General features: G+C 44.3%; 1 protein-coding gene across 5 annotated transcripts in view; it reads left to right on the top strand.

Annotated features, from left to right (window-relative positions):
• LOC121541430 (rap guanine nucleotide exchange factor 1-like) overlaps nt 1-22,336 on the top strand; it is a 90,150-nt gene that overhangs the window by 49,525 nt on the left and 18,289 nt on the right. For 4 of the 5 annotated variants that reach the window (XM_045208023.1, XM_045208022.1, XM_045208020.1 and 1 more), the window contains exons 4-11: nt 3,194-3,350; nt 3,814-3,905; nt 4,005-4,145; nt 7,473-7,532; nt 10,556-10,670; nt 13,872-14,058; nt 16,354-16,926; nt 20,678-20,895. In XM_045208023.1, the coding sequence (XP_045063958.1) occupies nt 3,194-3,350; nt 3,814-3,905; nt 4,005-4,145; nt 7,473-7,532; nt 10,556-10,670; nt 13,872-14,058; nt 16,354-16,926; nt 20,678-20,895 (1,543 nt within the window). The remainder of the gene's footprint in view (nt 1-3,193; nt 3,351-3,813; nt 3,906-4,004; nt 4,146-7,472; nt 7,533-10,555; nt 10,671-13,871; nt 14,059-16,353; nt 16,927-20,677; nt 20,896-22,336) is intronic. The other variant, XM_045208021.1, reaches the window with a different exon arrangement.

The following is a 22,336-nucleotide window of genomic DNA, read 5'->3' as shown; positions in this document are numbered from 1 at the left end:
TTCCAATCTCTGGGGATCTCAGACGTTACGAAAGAGAGGTTGAACAGACTAGTAATAGGGGTTGCGACAATTTGCGGCTAGTTTTAGAAAGAAAGGGTCCAGATTGTCTAGCCCAGCTGATTTGTAGGGGTCCAGATTTTGCAGCTCTTTCAGAACATCAGCTGTCTGAATTTGTGTGAAGTAGAAGCGGGGGGGGCATGGGCAAGTTGCAGCGGAGGGTGCAGAGTTGGTGGCCGGGGTAGTGGTAGCCAGGTGGAAAGCATGGCCAGCCATGGCAAAATGCTTGTTGAAATTCTCGATTATTGTAGATTTATCGGTGGTGATAGTGTTTCCTAGCCTCAGTGCAGTGGGCAGCTGGGAGGAAGTGCTCTTATTCTCCATGGACTTTACAGTGTCCCAAAACTTTTTGGAGTTAGTGCTACAGGATGCAAATTTCTGTTTGAAAAAGTTAGCCTTTACTTTCCTGACTGCTTGTGTATATTGGTTCCTAACTTCCCTGAAAAGTTGCATATCGCGGGGCTATTTGATGCTAATGCCGTCGCCACAGGATGTTTTGTGCTGGTCAAGGGCAGTCAAGTCTGAGGAGAACCAGGGGCTATATCTGTTCTTAGTTCTGTATTTTTGAAAGGGGCATGTTTATTTAAGATTGAGAGGAAATTACTTTTAAAGAACAACCAGGCATCCTCTACTGACGGAATGAGATCTATATCCATCCAGGATACCTGGGCCAGGTCAATTAGGGAAGGCCTGCTTCGCTAAAGTGTTTTAGGGAGCGTTTGACAGTGATGTGGGGTGGTCGTTTGACCGCGGACCCGATCGGGACGCAGGCAATAAGGCAGTGATCGCTGAGATCCTGGTTGAAGACAGCGGAGGTGTATTTAGAGGGTAAGTTAGTCAGGATGATATCTATGAGGGTACCCATGGTTACGGATTTAGGGTTGTACCTGGTAGGTTCGATTGATAATTTGCGTGAGATTGAGGGCATCTAGTTTGGATTGTAGGATGGCCGGGGTATTAAGCATATCCCAATTTAGGTCACCAAGCAGTACGAACTCTGAGGATAAATGGGGGGCAATCAATTCACATATGGTGTCCAGGGCACAGCTGGGGGCTGAGGGGGGTCTGTAGCAAGCAGCAACAGTGAGAGACTTATTTCTGGAAAGGTGGATTTTTAGAAGTAGAAGCTCAAACTGTTTGGGCACAGACCTGGATAGTATGATAGAGCTCTTCCGGTATTACCGGAAGTGCACACAAGGGGTGCTATTTCTTTATAAATAAAAATAACAATAATACATTTGGGCGCACAAAACAATTTAGGATCTTGATCCAGGAGAGGATTCATTGTCTCTGCTGTAACCAAGAAGCTTGATCTAGCCACTTAGCTAGCAAGTTAGCAAACCAAATGCATAGCTGGAGCCTTGAGCTGGATATAATTTATTTGGCACATTTTAGATAGTTAACTCATAGTTATAAAGAGTGGCATAGCACGCACCCCCGTATTGAAAATCATACCGACGGTATGTATAAATACAGCAGTGTATGGGGTATTGCTCAAGCCTAATAGTGAGGCATAATCACCTTAGGCTTCCTGGACCTTTCGATAGGTCAGGTATTTCATACCATCATGTTCATGTTGTCCCTATTAATCTCCTCATCTGGAATGTGAATGGGGGAAAATGTCATAGACCGTAGCTGTTTAGAACACCTACAGCTGGTTAGAAACAGAACAGGGTCGCATTCATTAGTGCACACCGTAACAAACAGTTTTGCAACGGAAAACAAAGTTCAGGTAGTCCCTCACCCTGTTTCAGTCCATTTTCTTCCGTTTGGTGCCAAATGAATAAGGCCCAGAACAAATCCTTCACTTAACAATATATTTTATAGAACAGTCTGTCTTTGTAGAGCCCTGTAAAAGATACTTGGAGTTCTCTCCTCTGGAATGGCTGTGCGTGTCAGAACTAGCATGCTGCTAGCGCGGCGCCATCAGTCATTGTTAAAGGGGGTCAGAGGTGACAGGTTTTGTATCTGGGCCCTGTTTTTAGTGCTGAGTGATGGATAGTGCTTACAGTGGTTGAGGAATGGGTCTCTGGGGGTCTGACCACCTCAACTCACACACACACCTCGGCCTCTTTGTGCCATTCCAGCCACAGACCCCAAACCCAATATTACTTCTCAGGACCCTAGAGGTCAAACTCGCACTCCCCAAGTCAACAGACCTATCGTCTGAACCATACAGGTCTAGATCACCGATCACACCCCAGCCTCAGAAACTACGCCTCTGCTTCTGGAAGAACCCTGGTCCAGTGCCCATATTCATAAAGAGTCCATGTAACCTTATTCATTGTGATTTAAAAGGAACAATTGATTTAGATGCTTTATGAATATGGCCCCAGTTGTTATTGCTTGACTCTCCTCTTGCCCGTGTAGTTAGTTCATCCTGGTCACTAGCCTTAGCCCCAGTCTTTGGCTCCACTGTGCCCATGCAGCCCCCAGCCCAACTGTAGCTGTGTCATAGAAATAGAATCTATAGACGGGGCTTGGAACCTCTAACCCTGACAATTTGACTAGTAAACTCATGGGGAGGCCCGTTCTATAGATTATATTTCTATGAGCTGTATCCTGTAGAAGCAGTGGAGGGATATTCCAGAGTTGTGAATCAGCTGCAGCGTGTTGGGACTGGTCTGAACCTCCACCACACCCTACTGTTTCTCAATGCTCAGTTCAGCACAGGCACTATACTGTAGTTACCAACCAGACAATTCCCTCCCAGCACACAAACACATTCTCCACTTAATACCACCACAAAACACACTTTTTCCAGTCACACATGCATGCACGCACACACACAGTCACACACACACACACCCCTCAGGGGAAATATTGAGTTAATATGTGGATACATATGGCTGCCTCAGTCACAGAGCTGGTGAAAAGATTCCCTAGTAATCCTTTAGTCTAATTGTCTGTATTCTCAATCTATGGAGTCTGACATTAAATGTCTTCCCCCACACCCCCACTCTCTCTTCCCTTTTACCATTCTCTTTCCACCCTTCCTTCATTCCCTCTTTTCTCTGTAACCGTGCCATCACTCTACTTTTCCACACCCTCCCACTTTTTCTCCATATCTATCTTTCCATTCTCCACCCCCCCCATCTCACCTATCACTGGCGACTTCCTCCTTATCTCTCCTTAGTTCGGCAGTGTCGTCGTGTCACAACCGTGTGTACCAGAGCCTGGCCAACCTGATCCGCTGGTCCGACCAGGTCATGCTGGACGACATCGACCTGGACGACAAGGACAACGTGGTCGCGGTCACCACCGTTATCAAGGCTGTGCTAGACGGGGTCAAGGTGAGTAGGGACGGTCGTGGGACCGTGAAACGATAGCTTTCAGCTCTCCGGGGCTCTCAAAGAGGGGCGTAGTCCCTGTTTCTCCCTTGCAGACCTGGGTCGAATACATTTGTCAAATAGGCCTACTTTCAAATACTTAAGCTGTAGTTGATTTAGTTTGCCTGGTACAATGGCACCATTGTATAGGTCCCAAAAGTACAAATGCCAAGCTAAATCAAGTGCATCTCAAATGTATTTTTGTTTAACCAGGTAGTCCCGTTGAGATCAGAAGACCTCTTTCCCAATGGAGACCTGGTCAAATTCTTTCAAAAGTAATTCAATATGATAGTGTATTTGACAAGAATTTAACTTAGGTCTGTCCCTTATAATAAATTGCCACCACTTATAATAGTAGTTGTAGTGTGTAATGTACATTAAATGAATATCAATAGATGTTGACTGGAGTTGTGTGCTTTTCTAACAGGAGCTGGTCAAACTCACCATAGAGAAACAGGAGCAGGCCTCGCCCACCACCCCCAACAAACCACCACCACCACCTATTGCCACACCTGAGAGGTAAGTGGACGTGCGTGCACACCAGACTTGACCATTTCTCTCACTCTCACTCACTCACTCTCACCCACACACTAACACATTCCCCTGTTATGTCCCCAGCACATCCGAGTTGCCCCTGACGGAACGGGAGAGGGAGATCCTGAGTAAGACCACACCCACCGAGGCTGTGATGGACATGGCAGAGGAGGACATAGCCCCGCCCAAACCCCCCCTCCCTGGCCTGAAGATTGATGCGTTCAGGTTAGGAACAATGGGAGGCCATCTTTAGATATAATTGACAGTGGCAGATCAATAGTATGCACCAGGCCCCACCAGACCAGACCGAATCTTTGGGCCTTTTGCTTTTAGGGCCTAAAGTTTTAACACTAGGGCCCAGAGTTTTTCCTGGTCAAGTCAGGTGGTGAGAAGAAACTCAGGGTGTTATTATGGTGTATTCAAAATGTTAAAATAGTCTTATAGGGCTTCATCTTCTCATCCCCCCCTGTCTTCATCTGCAATGAATTTAATTTGCTTCCTCTGTATGTTTTGAGATATTTAAATAACATTGGAGACAAGGAGAGGAAGCTACTTTAGACTATTGAGATGCACCCATGTGAGAGTGGTCTGTTCGTCTTTAAGCAGTCATGTAGATAAGTGCTTCCAAAACGTTTTCACTCATGCCCCCCTTTCATCATTGGGGAACATTACGCGCCCCCCAAACGTCCGGATGGATATTGTCATCTATCGGCGTACTGTAGACCCATGCAACCTCCCCCGCCACGGTCTTGTGTGGAAAGAGAAGTGCCCCCCTTGCCACGGTCTATAAGAAGGAACCAGACAGGGTCCTGCAGTCTCAACCGTCTGCGGTCAGAAAAAGCAGAAGCGATCCTGCAGACCGCATTGTGTCAGCGACTTCTGTGGTCCTGTTGCATGACAACTTCTGAACTTGTTCTTCAACATTTACATTTTACATTTACATTTTTAGTCATTTAGCAGACGCTCTTATCCAGAGCGACTTACAGTTAGTGAATACATATTTTTTTATACTGGCCCCCCGTGGGAATTGAACCCACAACCCTGGCATTGCAAACGCCATGCTCTATCAACTGAGCTACATCCCTGCCGGCCATTCCCTACCCTACCCTGGACGACGCTGGGCCAATTGTGCGCCGCCCATGAGTCTCCCGGTCGCGGCCGGCTGCGACAGAGCCTGGATTCGAACCAGGATCTCTAGTGGCACAGTTAGCACTGCGATGCAGTGCCTTAGACCACTGCGCCACTCAGAAGACATGGATGGATTATGTTGGCAAAGGAGAAATGTTCACTAACAGGGATGTAAACAAATTAGTGCACAAAATATGAGAGAAATACGCTTTTTTTTTCAATGTAGGCAAATATGTTTTTACACTGAACAAAAATATAAAAGCAACATGTTAAGTGTTGGTCCCATGTTTCATGAACTGAAACAAAAGATCCCATAAAAATGTCCATACACACAAAAAGCGTATTTCTCTCAAATTTTGTGCACTAATTTGTTTACATCCCTGTTAGTGAGCATTTCTCCTTTGCCAACATAATCCATCCACCTGACAGGTGTGGCATATGAAGAAGCTGATTAAATAGCATGATCATTACTTGAGCTGGGGACGATATAATTCCACTCTAAAATGTGCAGTTTTGGCACACAACACAATGCCACAGATGTCTCAAGTTTTAAGGCAGCATGCAATTGGCATGCTGACTGCAGGAATGTCCACCAGAGCTGTTGCCAGAAAATGTAATGTTAATTTCTCTACCATAAGCCGCCTCCGTCGTTTTAGTGAATTTAGCAGTACGTCCAAATGGCCTCACAACCGCAGACCACGTGTAACCATGCCAGCCCAGGACCTCCACATCGGGTTTCTTCACCTGCGGGAATGTCTGAGACCAGCCACCTGGACAGCTGATGAAACTGGGTTTGCACAACCAAATAATTTCTGCACAAACTGTCAGAAACCGTCTCAGGGAAGCTCATCTGCGTGCTCGTCGTCCTCACCAGGTTCTTGTCCTGACTACGGTTCGGCGTCATAACCGACTTCAGTGGGGAAATGCTCACCTTCAATGGCCACTGGCACGCTGGAGAAGTATGCTCTTCACGAACACAATTGCATTTTATCGATTGCAATTTGAATGGACAGAGATACCGTGATGAGATCCTGAGGCCCATTGTCGTGCCATTTGTTCGCCGTCATCACCTCATGTTTCAGCATGGTAATGCACGGCCCCATGTTGCAAGGATCTGTACACAATTCCTGGAAGCTGAAAATGTCCCAGTTCTATCATGGCCTGCATACTCACCAGACATGTCACCCATTGAGCATGTTTGGAATGCTCTGGATCGACGTGTACGACAGCGTGTTCCAGTTCCTGCCAATATCCAGCAACTTCGCACAGGCATTGAAGAGGAGTGAGACAACATTTCACAGGCCACAAACAACAGCCTGATCAAATCTATGCGTTGCATGAGTCAAATGGTCACACCAGATACTGACTGGTTTTCTGATCCACGCCCCTACTTTTTAAAAAGCTATCTGTGACCAACAGATGCATATCTGTATTCCCAGTCATGAAATCCATAGATTAGGGCCTAATTTATTTATTTCAATTGACTGATTTCCTTATATGAACTGTAACTCAGTAAAATCTTTGAAATTGTTGCATGTTGCGTTTTATATTTTTGTTAAGTATAGAATTCTACCAAAGAGGAAGTGAAGCGAACATTTTTTGATTGACATGAGATCAGGGTCTATTTATGAACTAGGCCTAATTGAGTCTGTGAAACTCACTTTCATGGTATCTCATCTGCTGCTTAGGATGTGCCCCAAATAGCACCCTAATCCCTATGTAGTGCACTACTTTTGACCAGGGCCCCATAGTGTTCTGGTCCTCTGTAGCTCAATTGGTAGAGCATGGCGCTTGTAACGCCAGGGTAGTGGGTTCGATCCCCGGGACCACCCATACGTAAAAATGTATGCACGCATGACTGTAAGTCGCTTTGGATAAAAGCGTCTGCTAAATGGCATATTATTATTATATTATTATTAAAATCAGAGCACTATATAGGATATTCAATATATAGTACACCATTTTTTACCAGTGGCCATAGTGCTTTAGTTAAGAGTAGTGCACTATTTAGGGAATAGGGTTCCATTTGGGATGTCCACTGTCAATGTGGAAAAACCAGATTGTGTTCAGAATTTTTTAACAAATTTGTGTAGAAACATTTTATCTCAAAGGGGAATTCTAATAATCTAGAAGATCTTCCTCTCTTAAGTTGAAAAAGGATTGCCATAAGAGGTTGGAAAACTGAGGGTCATAGGCAGGCAGTCAGTTATTCAGTCGCTGTGTGCTTAAGGAAGCAGAGCTTTGACAAATCCATAGACCTTGGGCTTAGCCAGAAGATCCGATAATACTACTAGGATTTTGAGTTGCACTGCTGTCTCGCTCTCTTTTTGTCGCTCTTCCTCTCCTATCTTCCTCTTCCTTCCGCTCTCTCTCACTTTTTTATCTGTGCTTTCCATCCCTCTCTTCATGTCTGTTGTTGAACAGAGTGCACTTGGCTACTGACCACTCAGTAGCTGCCCAAAGGAGATCCACAAAAACGGACACGTATGTTAGCCAATAGGGTCATTCGCCTGCATCATAACATCCCGCCCCCTTTATAGCTATCCAATCCGGATCCCGGAAATGTCTTGATTGCTGGGGTGACTGATTGGTGGAGTGCTGTGTCTTGCATCATGGCGTGCAATGAAGCCCACATCCAATCAGGAGAAAGCTTGGTGCATGAGTGTGTACCAATGATATCATAAATATATGTATGTCTATGGTGTGTACACGTCATGAATGTCATCATTTTCCAGGGTTGGGGTCAATTCCATTTAAAGGTGCTACACACAGGATTTTCTTTCAATTTTTGCACTGTAATTTCAGAGAATGTCCATAATGCTGGCGGGTAAATAATACTGTAAAACACTATCATTTCACTATTAGCGCCAGATATATTATGGACATTTTCTGAAATGACAATACAGAAATTCTAACAAATACCTTTAAATTCCAGTCGATTTAAAAAGGTACACCAAATGTAATTTCAGTGTACTTCTTGAATTGACTGGAATTTGAATGAAACTGACCCCAACCCTGTTACTTTCCCTGTCATGGTCCCCATGTCTCCTTGGCTTGTTGATTTTATGCTGTGCCTTTTGAGCTGACATTGACTTGTGATGATTGCAGTGTGATAACCTAGAAAGCCCAACTTCTGTTGGGGTATTCCAGATGTTATTAAAAATTAGGCATTAAGCACGTAATGCTGATTTTACCAGAGGTGTGGATTCGAGTCACATGACTTAGACAAGTCTGACTCAAGTCACAAATTTGATGACTTGATTTGACCAATAACCAGTCATCAGCATCGGCACACAAAGGCGAACCAGAAACCGCTTGTTTAATTTTAGCCTACCTAAATTAATATTATCCATATAAGGTACCATGTAGCAATCTGCTATGGACGTATCTTTGCCACGACAATAGGCTACCTGGTGATTTCATTGATAATTTTCATATTTCAGATTGGCCTAGTTTGGGTGGATTATAATTCTATACCTCAGTGGTGGTACTGGCTATATGTCTAAAGATAGCTGTAACATTACACTACCTTCCATACTTGTGGGATGAAGATGTAACATATTCTGGCAAATGAATTACGATATTTGTGAGGAAGAAAAAGGTTACAGACAGATCACGCTTTCCATCCGATCCTGCAATCTCCGCCGCAAACAGGTAGACCATATCATCCTGCTTACTCTGGACTCCAGAGAAGTGACAATGTGACATGATATCCCTAGTTGATTTTGACTACTAACATGAATGGCTTTAAGCTCAAAATGCAGGTGTAAAATGCAGTTTATTTCTGTATCTTGCGTTTTTGAAAATGCGTCTGCGTTTATGGCTGTAATGACAGGCTACATTTGGCAGCGATTGTGCGCCTGTGTACACACGCATGTGCGCGGGTGTCGCAAGCTTTGAACCCCTGCTTTTTGGGGGTCCCAAGTCAAAAAGTTTGAAAACCACTGAGCTACCGAACAGATTGCTGATTTGCTGTACAGCTAGCTATGGGATCGGGTGCAGCGCAAACGTCAAATTGTAGGTAGAGAGACTTGCCATAAATGAATATTCAGCTCCCAAAAACTGTGGTGCTCAAGAATATGAACCGATTACCTTGCAAGCTCACCAGCAATGGGGCATCAAGCAACAATTACTAGCGTAGGCCTACTAGTCTTTTGGTATGTCAAAATTGCTTGAAATTTAGAATTTACTCATGAAGCTTACCATTGGAATTTGTTGTTTAAATTAATAATCAAAATGTGTTCTAGACAAAATAATGAAAGGCTGTCTGGTAGCCTCAATAAATAGACAAAGATTTATAATTGAACAAATCATTGTCTGTATACATTTTTTTTTACTTGACTTGACTTGAAAAGACTTGCCTCAACTTGACTTGCTCTTAATATGCACAACTTGGACTTTACTCGAGACTAGACCGGATCTACTTGGGACTCGACTTGAGACTTGGACCTTGAGACTTGCTTGTGACTCGAATAATAGTGAATTGGTCCCACCTCTGGATTTGACCAGAACAACCCCTCAGTAACCAGGTTTCCATCCAAGCTTTTTATGCGAGAAAAGTACATGATGGAAACAGCACATTTGTCTGTAAACTTTCCAAATGTCGACAAAACAAAATACGCTAGACAAGGTGTGATCGTTTTGTGTCTGTAAAATGTATTATGCGAGAAATGGCGATGGAAATTCCTTTATGCGCAAATATTGATATAATAACCATCATATCGAAGTAAACTTGGTGTCACGCGATGATATGTTGTGTGGTCCTCCCACTACGACTCGGGAAAGAATGCAGTTTATTAGGCTATAGATTAAATACATTATGATGAACTTCACAAGGTGGTGAATGTGCACGCAGTGATTGATGCTCCTTTCCAATAAATATATATTGTCTTATTCTAGTGTCATGATGATCGATGCTTTGGCTGCCTTTTGACCAATAATAATAATCTCTCTCTTTTGTCCATAATAATCTCATCATGTAGGCTATCCTACCCGCACTGTATCTACCAGCTGTTGGCTAGAGCACACGTGCCAAGACCAGAGTGGGCATATACACCAACCATCAGTAGAGTTGGAAATACGATAGAAACCCATTTAACTTTATATGTGCACTACGTCATTACGCACAGCTTTTTATCCGCAACAGGTCAATTTAATGGCAACACATCTCTGGTGGGAAAATGTGCATATTGTTTTTATGCAGATTTTTTGAATATTCACATGAAAATCAGTCGCCAATTGGATGGAAACTTAGCTACTGTCATATCCCACAACCCAGCTCAAGGTGCAGTAAGCTGTGTGTTTGTGTGTACCAATGCCCCTACTTGTATTTGTGAGCCTGGTTGGGTATCAGAAGCCGAAAAACAGGGTCGGGGTCAATTTGAATTGAACTCAGTCAATTCATGAAGTAAACTGAAATTCCAATTCAATAAGTGACTTCAATTCTAATTGACCCCAACCCTACTGAAAAAGCTCCATTCTCACTGATGGTCCTTCTCTCTCTCCAGTCCTCCTCCGGCCTTGCCCCCAAAGAAGCGCCAGTCGGCCCCGTCGCCCACCCGGGTGGCAGTGGTGGCCCCCATGAGCCGTGGCTCCAGCCTGCCCTGCAGCGTCCACAGACGGGTACCAACACACACACACCTCACTAGAGACAAATCAAATCAAATGTATTGGTCACTTACACATGGGAAGCTTGTGCTTCTAGTTCCGACAGTGCAGCAATATCTAGCAAGTAATATCTAACAGTTCCACGACAAAAACCTAATACACACAAATCTAAGTAATGGAATAAGAATATATAAATATATGGATGAGCAATGTCATTATCAGAGTGGCATAGGCTAAGATGCAATAGATAGTATAGAATACAGTATAGAATACAGTATATACATACAGTTGAAGTCGGAAGTTTACATACACCTTAGCCAAATACATTTCAACTCAGTTTTTCACAATTCCTGACATTTAGTCCTAGTAAAAACTCCCTGTCTTAGGTCAGTTAGGATCACCACTTTATTTTAAGAATGTGAAATGTCAGAATAATAGTAGAGAGAATGATTGATTTTATTTCAGCTTTTATTTCTTTCAACATATTCCCAGTGGGTCAGAAGTTTACATACACTCAATTAGTATTTGGTAGCATTGCCTTTAAATTGATTAACTTGGGTCAAACGTTTTGGGTAGCCTTCCACAAGCTTCCCACAATAAGTTGGGTGAATTCTGGCCCATTCCTCCTGACAGAGCTGGTGTAACTGAGTCAGGTTTGTAGGCATCCTTGCTCGCACACGCTTTTTCAGTTCTGCCCACACATTTTCTATAGGATTGAGGTCAGGGCTTTGTGATGGCCACTTCAATACCTTGACTTTGTTGTCCTTAAGCCATTTTGCCACAACTTTGGAAATATGCTTGGAGTCATTGTCCATTTGGAAGACCCATTTGCGACCAAGCTTTAACTTCCTGACTGATGTCTTGAGATGTTGCTTCAATATATCCACATAATTTTCCTTCCTCACGATGCCATCTATTTTGTGAAGTGCACCAGTCCCTCCTGCAGCAAAGCACCCCCACAGCATGATGCTGCCACCCCCGTGCTTCACGGTTAAGATGGTGTTCTTCGGCTTGCAAGCCTTCCCCTTTTTCCTCCAAACATAACGACGGTCATTATGGCCAAACAGTTCTATTATTGTTTCATCAGACCAGAGGACATTTCTCCAAAAAGTACGATCTTTGTCCCCATGTGCAGTTGCAAACCGTGGTCTGGCTTTTTTATGGCGGTTTTGGAGTAGTGGCTTCTTCCTTGCTGAGCGACCTTTCAGGTTATATCGATATATGACTTGTTTTACTGTGGATATAGATACTTTTGCACCTGTTTCCTCCAGCATCCTTTGCTGTTGTTCTGGGATTGATTTGCACTTTTCGCATCAAAGTACGTTAATCTCTAGCATACAGAACGGGTCTCCTTCCTGAGCGATATGACGGCTGCGTGGTCCCATGGTGTTTATACTTGCGTACAAGGATGAACCAGACTTGTGCAGGTCTACAACTATTTTTCTGAGGTCTTGGCTGATTTCTTTTGATTTTCACATGATGTCAAGCAAAGAGGAACTGAGTTTGAAGATAGGCCTTGAAATACATCCACAGGTACACCTCCAACTGACTCAAATTATGTCAATTAGCCTATCAGAAGCTTCTAAAGCCATGACATCATTTTCTGGAATTTTCCATGCTGTTTAAAGGCACAGTCAACTTAGTATATGTAAACTTCTGACCCACTGGAATTGTGATACGGTGAATTATTAGTGAAATAATCTGTCTGTAAACAATTGTTGGAAAAATTACTTGTGTCATGCACAAAGTAGATGCCAAAACTATAGTTTATTAAAAAGAAATGTGTGGAGTGGTTGAAAAACAAGTTTTAATGACTCCAACCTAAGTGTATGTAAACTTCCGACTTCAACTGTATGAGATGGGTAATGCAAGATATGTAAACATTATTAAAGTGGCATTATTAAAGTGACATTATTAAAGTGACTAGTGTTCCATTTATTAAAGTGGCCAGTGATTTTCAAGTCTGTATGTAGGCAGCAGCCTCTGTGCTGGTGATGGCTGTTTAACAGTCTGATGGCCTTGAGATAGAAGCAGTTTTTCTGTCTCTCGGTCCCAGCTTTGATGCACCTGTATTGACCTCGCCTTCTGGATGATAGCGGGGTGAACAGGCAGTGGCTCGGGTGGTAGTTGTCCTTGATTATCTTTTTGGCCTTCCTGTGACATCGTGTGCTGTAGGTGTCCTGGAAGGCAGGTAGTTTGCGCCCGGTGATGGGTTGTGCAGACCGCACCACCCTCTGGAGAGCTTTGCGGTTGTGGGCGGTGATACAGGATGCTCTCAATTGTGCATCTGTAAAAGTTTGTGAGGGTTTTAGGTGACAGGCCACATTTCTTCAGCCTCCTGAGGTTGAAGAGACACTGTTGCACCTTCTTCACCACACTGTCTGTGTGGGTGGACCATTTCAGTTTGTCAGTGATATGTACACCGAGGAACTTAAAACGTTCTACCTTCTCCACTGCTGTCCCGTCGATGTGGATAGGAGGGTACTCGCTCTGCTGTTTCCTGAAGTCCACGATCATCTCCTTTGTTTTTTTTACGTTGAGTGAGAGGTTATTTTCCTGGCACCACACTCCGAGAGCCCTCACCTCCTCCCTGTAGGCTGTCTCATCGTTGTTGGTAATCAAGCCTACTACTGTTGTGTCGTCTGCAAACTTGATGATTTGAGTTGGAGGCGTGCATGGCTACGCAGTCATGGGTGAACAGGGAGTACAGGAGGGGGCTGCGCACACACCCTTGTGGGGCCCCAGTGTTGAGGATCAGCGAAGTGGAGATGTTGTTTACTACCTTCACCACCTGGGGGCGTCCGTCAGGAAGTCCAGGACCTAATTGCACAGGGTGGGGTTGAGACCCAGGGCCTCAAGCTTGGTGATGAGCTTGGTCAATGAACAGCATTCTTACATAGGTATTCCTCTTGTCCAGATGGGACCAGTACTTTGTAAGGTTACCCACATATTCCACTGGTAATGGTAGTACAGTGGTCTAGAGAAATTTGTCAGAGTATGGTGTTGATTAGGGTGGATTACCAGATTATATTATAATGGACCGATACAGACTAGTGATCAAACTTGATTAGGCCAGCCATTAACAGATCCTAGCCCCACAAAGTTCTCTATTATATCCTGAAACTTGCTTACATCTCTGTCTGTTTTTCATTGTCTGTCTGTTTGTTTGTTTGTCTGTCCGCCTGCCTGTCTGTCTCCGTGTCTGCGTCTTTGCAGCAGCAGGACTATGAGCAGGAGTTCCTCCAGAGACGTTTCTCAGGGGGTAGCCAGTCGTACAGGGGCGACTCCCCGTGCCTCTCGCCCTGCAGCAGCATGGGAAAGCTCAGCAAGTCTGACGAGCATATCTGCTCCATGGAACAGGACAGCGGACAGTGCTCCCAAAATACTAGCTGTGAGACGCTGGGTAGGGATACACGCAAACAGATATACACACACACACATATAAACACACACACACACACACAAACGGCTGTTAACATATGCACATATACTCATTATACTCATTCAGTCTCCCTTTACACATTTTTTTTAGAGAGATATATCCCCCCCCACACACACACACACACACACACACACACAACCTAAAATGTACCCTTTGCTAAGCCATGCCCCCTTGGTTACTGTTGCAACTTCGGACAACATTTTCCCGGGAAGCCCAATTCCCCATTCATACCACTGGAGAAAACCCCTTACAATGATCTCAAACTGTGTTTTTACAACACAATAAAATTAAACACGGACGACCCCTTGCTAATCAGGAGACTCTTGGGTATGTTGTGGTGGACTGTCATTACAATTGCTTAATGGGAACCTGGTAAAATGAAGTTTGTAGCGTGACTAGCATGGATGGCTCTGATTATGCACTGTCATCATGTAGTCAAAGCTACAAACCCCTAGTGCTCTCAAATTGTTTTCCGATGTTGACAGCAGATGAGTTATATTCATTATAGAGCTAGCTAACATACACTACCGGTCAAAAGTTTTAGAACACCTACTCATTCAGGGGTTTTTCTTTATTTTTACTATTTTCTACATTGTAGAATAATAGTGAAGACATAAACTATGAAATAACACATGTGGAATCATGTAGTAACCAAAAAAGTGTTAAACAAATCAAAAGATATTTGAGATTCTTCAAATAGCCACCCTTTGCCTTGATGACAGCTTTGCACACTCTTGGCATTCTCTCAACCAGCTTCATGAGGTAGTCACCTGGAAAGCATTTCAATTAACAGGCGTGCCTTGTTAAAAGTTAATTTGTGGAATTTATTTCCTTCTTAATACGTTTGAGCCAATCAGTTGTGTTGTGACAAGGTAGGGGTGGTATACTAAAATGTAAATGTATACAGAAGATAGCCCTATTTGGTAAAAGTCCAAGTCCATGTTATGACAAGAACAGCTCAAATAAGCAAAGAGAAACGACAGTCCATCATTACTTTAAGACATGAAGGTCAGTCAATCCAGAAACGTTGAAAGTTTCTTCAAGTGCAGTTGCAAAAACCATCAAGTGCTATGATGAAACTGGCTCTCATGAGCACCGCCACAGGAATGGAAGACCCAGAGTTACATCTGCTGCAGAGGATAAGTTCATTAGAGTTACCAGCCTCAGAAATTGCAGCCCAAATAAATGCTTCACAGAGTTCAAGTTAGACACATCTCAACATCAACTGTTCAGAGGAGACTGTGTGAATCAGGCCTTCGTGGTCGAATTGCTGCAAAGAAACCACTACTAAAGGACACCAATAATAAGAAGAGACTTGCTTGGGCCAAGAAACACAAGCAATGGACAGACTGGTGGAAATGTGTCCTTTGGTCTAGAGTCCAAATTGGATATCTTTGTGAGACGCTGTGTGGGTGAACGGATGATGTCCGCATGTGTATTTCCCACCATAAAGCATGGAGGAGGAGGTGTTATGGTGTGGGGGTGCTTTGCTGGTGACACTGTTTGTGATTTAATTACAATTCAAGGCACACTTAACCAGCATGGCTACTACAGCATTCTGCAGCGATACGCCATCCCATCTGGTTTGGGCTTAGTGGGACTATCATTTGTTTTTCAACAGGACAATGACCCAACACACCTCCAGGCCGTGTAATAGCTATTTTACCAAGAAGGAGAGTGATGGAGTGCTGCATCAGATGACCTGGCCACAATCCCCCGACCTCAACCAAATTGAGATGATTTGGGATGAGTCGGACCGCAGAGTGAAGGAAAAGCAGCCAACAAGTGTTCAGCATATGTGGGAAACTTCTTCAAGACTGTTGGAAAAGCATTCCAGGTGAAGCTGGTTGAGAGAATGCCAAGAGTGTGCAAAGCTGTAATCAAGGCAAAGGGTGGCTATTTGAAGAATCTCAAATCTCAAATATATTTTGATTTGTTTAACACTTTTTTGGTTACTACATGATTCCACATGTGCTATTTCATAGTTTTGATGTCTTCACTATTATTCTACAATGTAGAAAATAGTAAAAATTAAGAAAAACCATTGAATGAGTAGGTGTTCTAAACCTTCTTACTGGCTAACTAGCTAGCTTTAGCAACGTTTTCAATGGTGGCCAATGATACTGAGAGCTAGCTGACTATGTGGACAAAATTACTCACTTCAAATGTCAACAGCTTAACCGTAACCACCAATACTGCATTTCAAAGACTGTTTCACTATCTCTTTCTCTCGATCTCTCCTCTGTTTCTCTTCAGACAACACAGAGAGTTACGACCCGGACTACGACTTCCTCCACCAGGACCTCTCCGTCTTGACTGGGAACCCCAACCTGCCCCCCACCCTCGCCCCCTCAGGGGTCACCTCTCTGTCGCCCCTCCCTGAGTCCCACAGCGAGTCATCCTCCCCCTCCCCCGTCCCTCCTCACACCCGCTTCAGCTCCCCACCCGCCCCCCAACACCCTCACCCTCCCCACTCCGAGTACTGGACCCCCCAGCCCGGCACCCACATCAGCCCCTTGCACCCTAGCCGCCTCAGCGCGCCTCCAGCGTTACCCCAGAAGAAGCGGCGCAGCGCCCAGGTGTCGCCCTATCCGGACGGGTGCGGGGGTGGTTCCTCGCGGGGGCCCCTCTACGAGAGGTTCCCATCCCAGTACGATAACCTGTCGGAAGAGGAGCTGCTACACCCCACGCCCCCCTTCCCCCTCTTCACGCCCATCTCACCCATGCCCCAGAGCAACGGGGACGTGTTCGTGGCCCAGTACCTGGCCAGCGAGAATGCAGATGTTCCCTCCAGTCCACCACCGCTGCCCGAGAAGAGGAACAAGCACGGTGAGAGATGGAGAAAGGGGTGTGGGGGAGAAAGGGACAGGAGGAGTGGAAGAGAGAGAGGGACTTACAGGAAAATTGAGAGAGAGAAGGAAAGAAAAAGAGCGGAGGGAGATTTGAGGAAGAGAAGGAGATGGTTTAGGGAGATAATTGAGCAAAAGACTGAGTGAGAGAGAGAAATGAAACAAGATTGAGGGAGAGAGGTGGTTAGAGATCTAGCTTAGCTGCAGTGTCTTTCATGCATGGCTCATGTTTAGGAAATCTGCCACAGAGAATAGAGGGAGGAAGTGAACTCCAGGACAAGCACAATGAACTCAGGATCTACTGGCAGTTGGCTACAGAGGTCGCAATTATGTAACTTCCTGCCAAGCTATGATGTCATTTCCTGATTACATTTTATTTATTTACAGTTTTGTCATTTAGTGGACGCTCTTATCCAGAGCGACTTACTTTTTCATACTGGTCCCTCTGTGGGAATCGAACCCACAACCAATGTTCCCTCTAAGCTGCGGGCGCTTAGTAGCCCCGAGACTGCCGCGCAGCTCCCCCGGGACTGCTGTGCAGAAATATTAGCCCACAGAGAGAAGCACGAGATTGAACTTCACTCAACTTTCTAGAGCAGTGGTCACCAACCGATCAATTGGTGATCTCCAAAGCATTCCTAGTCGATCACCAAACATTTCTATAAAAAAAACTTCTTTTTTTTTTATTCGTCTAGGGCTGTTGGCGGTAGGTGCACCCGATTCCACTGCCCTGTGCGCCACATAGGCGAACTGTTGCCATTTTGAACCATTTCATGTGTCTGAAGGTACAAACTCTGCCTTCCCGGCGGGCCCTGGGGAGCAAATCAAGTGCACTATAGGCCTACCGCTGGCCAATCGGATGGCTCAGATGACCATGTCTGCAGTAACGTAGCAGGCGTAAAAGAAAGCTACAGAAAAGTTGATACTCTTTGATTTCAAAACGTTTAAAACCATGACTAGAGAGAGACTGTCAACGAATACAACAAAGAGATGCTGTTTTTATGAGTGAGTTCATGTTTAAGTTCTTACTCAGCGCTGTCAACACTTTATATTCAACACTTTTATAAGCCATAAAATGCGCGTTCTTCCTATTTTCACTCAGCGCTACAACAAGCACTGTAATGAATGAGTAGGAAAGTGTATCTATAGGCTTGCGTTGTTATTATTAGCAGCCTGGGTCTTTTTTAATATCGAGGAATATTTCACTTTCTCAGTTCATAGGAGTAACAACATGAATTTGTGCATGAGGCAGAAATAATGCGGTGCGACTCGAGTTTTGCCATCATCTGGAAGACGGTGTTCCTTTTTGGTAAGGGAGAGCGGAGGGATGTTGAGAGGCAGACCCACAGTCTGCTGCTCTCTCCCTCCGCTGAGACTGACCATCAGATGCAGGCACCATCAGCCCAATAAAATACAAATAAAAGGCAAATTATTTAAATGTATGCTCACTCAGCTGTGCCTCACAAGTAATACAACAACGGATCTATTACCGGTGGGATCATATAGCCTACCTCAAATTTTGAAATATTAAAAAAAATGGCCCGAACAAGAATGCATTGGCAGGGCAATTCAAGCAAAGCCAATATGCGGTGAAAATGTATTGGGCCTATAGCTTACTGCACAAACCTCATTTCTATAGTGCTGTTTTTAATTGGTTAATGTTGCATAGGCTTACGTTTTTAAGTAATGTTTAAAAAAAATCTGAGCGGTAGATCTTGACTCAAAAGGTTGGTGACCACTGTTCTAGAGTTTTCCCTGTTAACACTATCAACGTTTCCCTTTACTGTGGCAATTGTGATCGAATCAACGCAATATTAGCCACTTTCAATGCAACATACCGAAACAAAACGCATCGGAGTAGGATTTCTATTGCATTGACACGCACTACTCAGCCCGTACTCTACACACACCGGTGTGGTATAAACATAAACAATCAGAGCTGCAGTAGGCCTATATGCAAATAGACCATTGCCATATATGGATCTGTGCCATTTACTTTGAACTGGACTGTGTTTACAGCATGAGCGGTCGTGAGTAGATGCGCTTGTTTTGAGATCAAAGCGAGAGCTGCATGTAGCCACGTGTGCACATTTTGTTAATATCCTTTGCTAGTTAGTGTGTTATTAGCCCAGTTATAGATCATTTGTAGTCAGTAATAGGGGAGTGATTGCTTCCTACAAGAGCACAAAACGTATACATTTCTAGACATCTTTGAAAAGCGAGTCAGGTAAAGAGCTTCTTTTTTTTAAAGGGGCAGTGTTGTATTTTGAGACAGGCTTGAATAAGCTAAGTAGCCAATAGGCACAGGGTAGCATAATTTGTCATTCTCTGTAATAATGCATTTTATTTTGTAAAGTGGTTTCTTACATCAAACAACACAACAACATTTTCAGTCACCTCCTTGTCTGAAGGACAAGTGGATAAACAGGTTAATGTCAAGCCCTCATGGAATGTAGTCCTACATTGAACACCACACATTGGCTGCTGCTGTAGGCTGAATGATAGAACAGCTATTTCCATGTTAAAATGTTATGGGATGCATTTTCTCCATAGTTTTCTATGGTAGGCCACACTGGTAGACCTTCATTATGATCAAATAGCCACAGTAGCCTACTTGGCCACTGTTAAAACTGTAATTTAAAGCGGGTACAGCCTCAGTGTTCACAGTAAACACGCGCTGGAAGTTGCACAGAAATTTCACAATGTTGAAGTTTGCGCTCAGCAGACATGAAATTTGAGGGAACATTGCCCTGGCGTTGCAAGGGACAGGCTCTACCAACTAAGCCTCTCGGGACTGTTGAACTATGATGCCACTTTCTGTCAAGCTAAACTCAGCAAAAAAAAGAAACGTCCCTTTTTCAGGACCCTGTCTTTCAAAGATAATTCGTATAAATCCAAAAAAACTTCACAGATCTTCATTGTAAAGGGTTTAAACACTGTTTCCCATGCTTGTTCAATGAACCATAAACAATTATTGAACGTGCACCTGTCGAACGGTCGTTAAGACACTAACAGCTTACAGACGGTAGGCAATGCCACCAGCCATACTGCTCGTTCTGTACGTGATTTCCTGCAAGACAGTGTTCTGCCATGGCCAGCGAAGAACCCGGATCTCAATCCCATTGAGCACGTCTGGGACCTGTTGGATCGGAGGGTGTGGGCTAGGGTCATTCCCCCCAGAAATGTCCGGGAACTTGCAGGTGCCTTGGTAGAAGAGTGGGGTAACATCTCACTGCAAGAACTGGCAAATCTGGTCCATGAGGAGGAGATGCACTGCAGTACTTAATGCAGCTGGTGGCCACACCAGATACTGACTGTTACTTTTGATTTTGACCCCCCTTTGTTCAGGGACACATTATTCAATTTCTGTTAGTCACATGTCTGTGGAACTTGTTCAGTTCATGTCTCAGTTGTTGAATCTTATGTTCATACAAATATTTACACATGTTAAGTTTGCTGAAAATAAACGCAGTTGACAGTGAGAGGACGTTTCCTTTTTTGCTGAGTTTATTACATTTATTGTCAAACTGACCCCTTTCAACATTACATGACATCACTCCTATCTTAGGAACATGCAGAGCTAATATTGTGTTTAAGGGAGTTATCTTTTCTATAATGGCGCTAATTCTTGCAGTTAAAATTCCCTGCATCACATATGATTGAAGCATGAGTAGTGTGCATATTAACATTTCACTTTAAACAACTTTTAATGTCTCGCTGTGTCCCCCCAGTCCTGGCGTACATGCAGTTTGTGGAGGACTACTCGGAGCCCCAGCCCTCAGTGTTCTACCAGATGCCGCAGAGCGAGAGCATCTACGAGCAGAGGAACAAGCGCTTCCAGGAGGTCTACGGCTTCAACGACTCTTTCAGCAGCACAGACTCAGTCCACGAGCCCCTGCCCATGCCCCTCTTCCCACCTCCCGCCCTGCCCCCCAAGCAGAGGCAGCTGGTGAGTGTGTGTGTGTGTGTTCCTCCTCAAGTCCTCACCACCCAATCACACATTCTGTTACTCTTACTGACGACCCCACCTCACAGACCTCACCAGTGGAGATTGATGCACTGGTTATGATGGTGGCGTGTGCAAGTGCACACTTTGGGAAAGCGTGGAGAATTTGGAGCCCAAGGTTTCTTGTGTAAGGTCTCCTTTCCGAGGTGGACATCCATGCGGTCATGGTTGAGTGCTGAATGGTTAAATATTTTACTCGTAGGGGTTTATGGTTGGTGATTTAACACTTCTAACTTAGTTTTAAATCAACAATTAAATGAGGAAATGTAAAAGGTGAAAGTTTAAGCCCCCTGTGGTGAAACCAAAACAGCGAGGTCATGGTGCTGCATGCTGTGGAGATCACAACAGTAGTTATTGCCTGGAGGTCAAAAGTGAGGGGTCAGATTCTGTATGCTGTATGACACCACAGAGGACAGTTGACCCCTGTCTATAGGTCATTGGCAGCCAGTGGTGTGGAACACATGTCAAGTATAAACTATTTAAACACTTGCCCCCAAATCCCCCTACCCCAAAACGTGTAAATATTGGACTATAAATTGTGCCTTCCTGTATTATAATGTTTATTCTATTCTACTGAGCCATTTACTTTGTTCATATTCTTATATTTTATTTCCTATTGTTGTTGCATCGCCGAGAAGGAACCTGCAAGTAAGAATTTCGTTGGACGGTGTATACCGTGCGTATCCCGTACATACGACTAATAAAACTCTTAAACTAGCCCCTATGGAGGTGAATGTGAAGCAGGGTTGTGTTCATTAGGGCACGCAACATAAAACGGTTAAAACGTTTTGCAATGAGAAATTAAAATGAGCATTTCTTATTGGACATGTCTAGGTAGTCACTTCCTGTTTCAGACCTTTTTCTTCAGTTTGAGGCCTGAAGAAGAACTCTGAGGTAACTTGCACGAGTGTGGTGGTTGTTGGCTGGGAAGGATAGTATTCCAGCGCTCCCTTCCTGCAGGAATTCATTCCTCATCAATTTTCTCTTTATCTCTCCCCTGTTCAGTTCAGTCTGACAAGTCTCTCGTTATTTCTTTCTCTTTTTCTCTCTCTATCTCTCCATCTACCCCCTGTCCTCTTCAGTCTGCCTAGTCTCTCTTTCTCTTTCTCGCTCTAAATGGTGTATGTCGGTGGTGGTGGTAACCCCTACCAGAGAAGATGAGACTTGTCTTTCTCAATATCAGTCCCTATCAAATCCAGTCATCTTATCTTAATCCTGGTCGCCCTAGGTTAATTGAGACGACTGTCTGACTGACAGTCCGGTCGGTCAATCAGTCAATGGAGGGTAGAACCCAGGGGGAGGGGCTGGTCAGATAGATTAGATTGGCCAAACTTCTTCAGGTTAATGGGGATTGGTTAATCTTGGCTAAGGGTTGAGGTATAAA

Source organism: Coregonus clupeaformis, chromosome 27 (assembly GCF_020615455.1).
Source record: "Coregonus clupeaformis isolate EN_2021a chromosome 27, ASM2061545v1, whole genome shotgun sequence".
NCBI lineage: Eukaryota > Metazoa > Chordata > Actinopteri > Salmoniformes > Salmonidae > Coregonus > Coregonus clupeaformis.
Note: the sequence above shows the minus strand (reverse complement) of the source record. Positions and strands in the feature narration are given on the sequence as shown.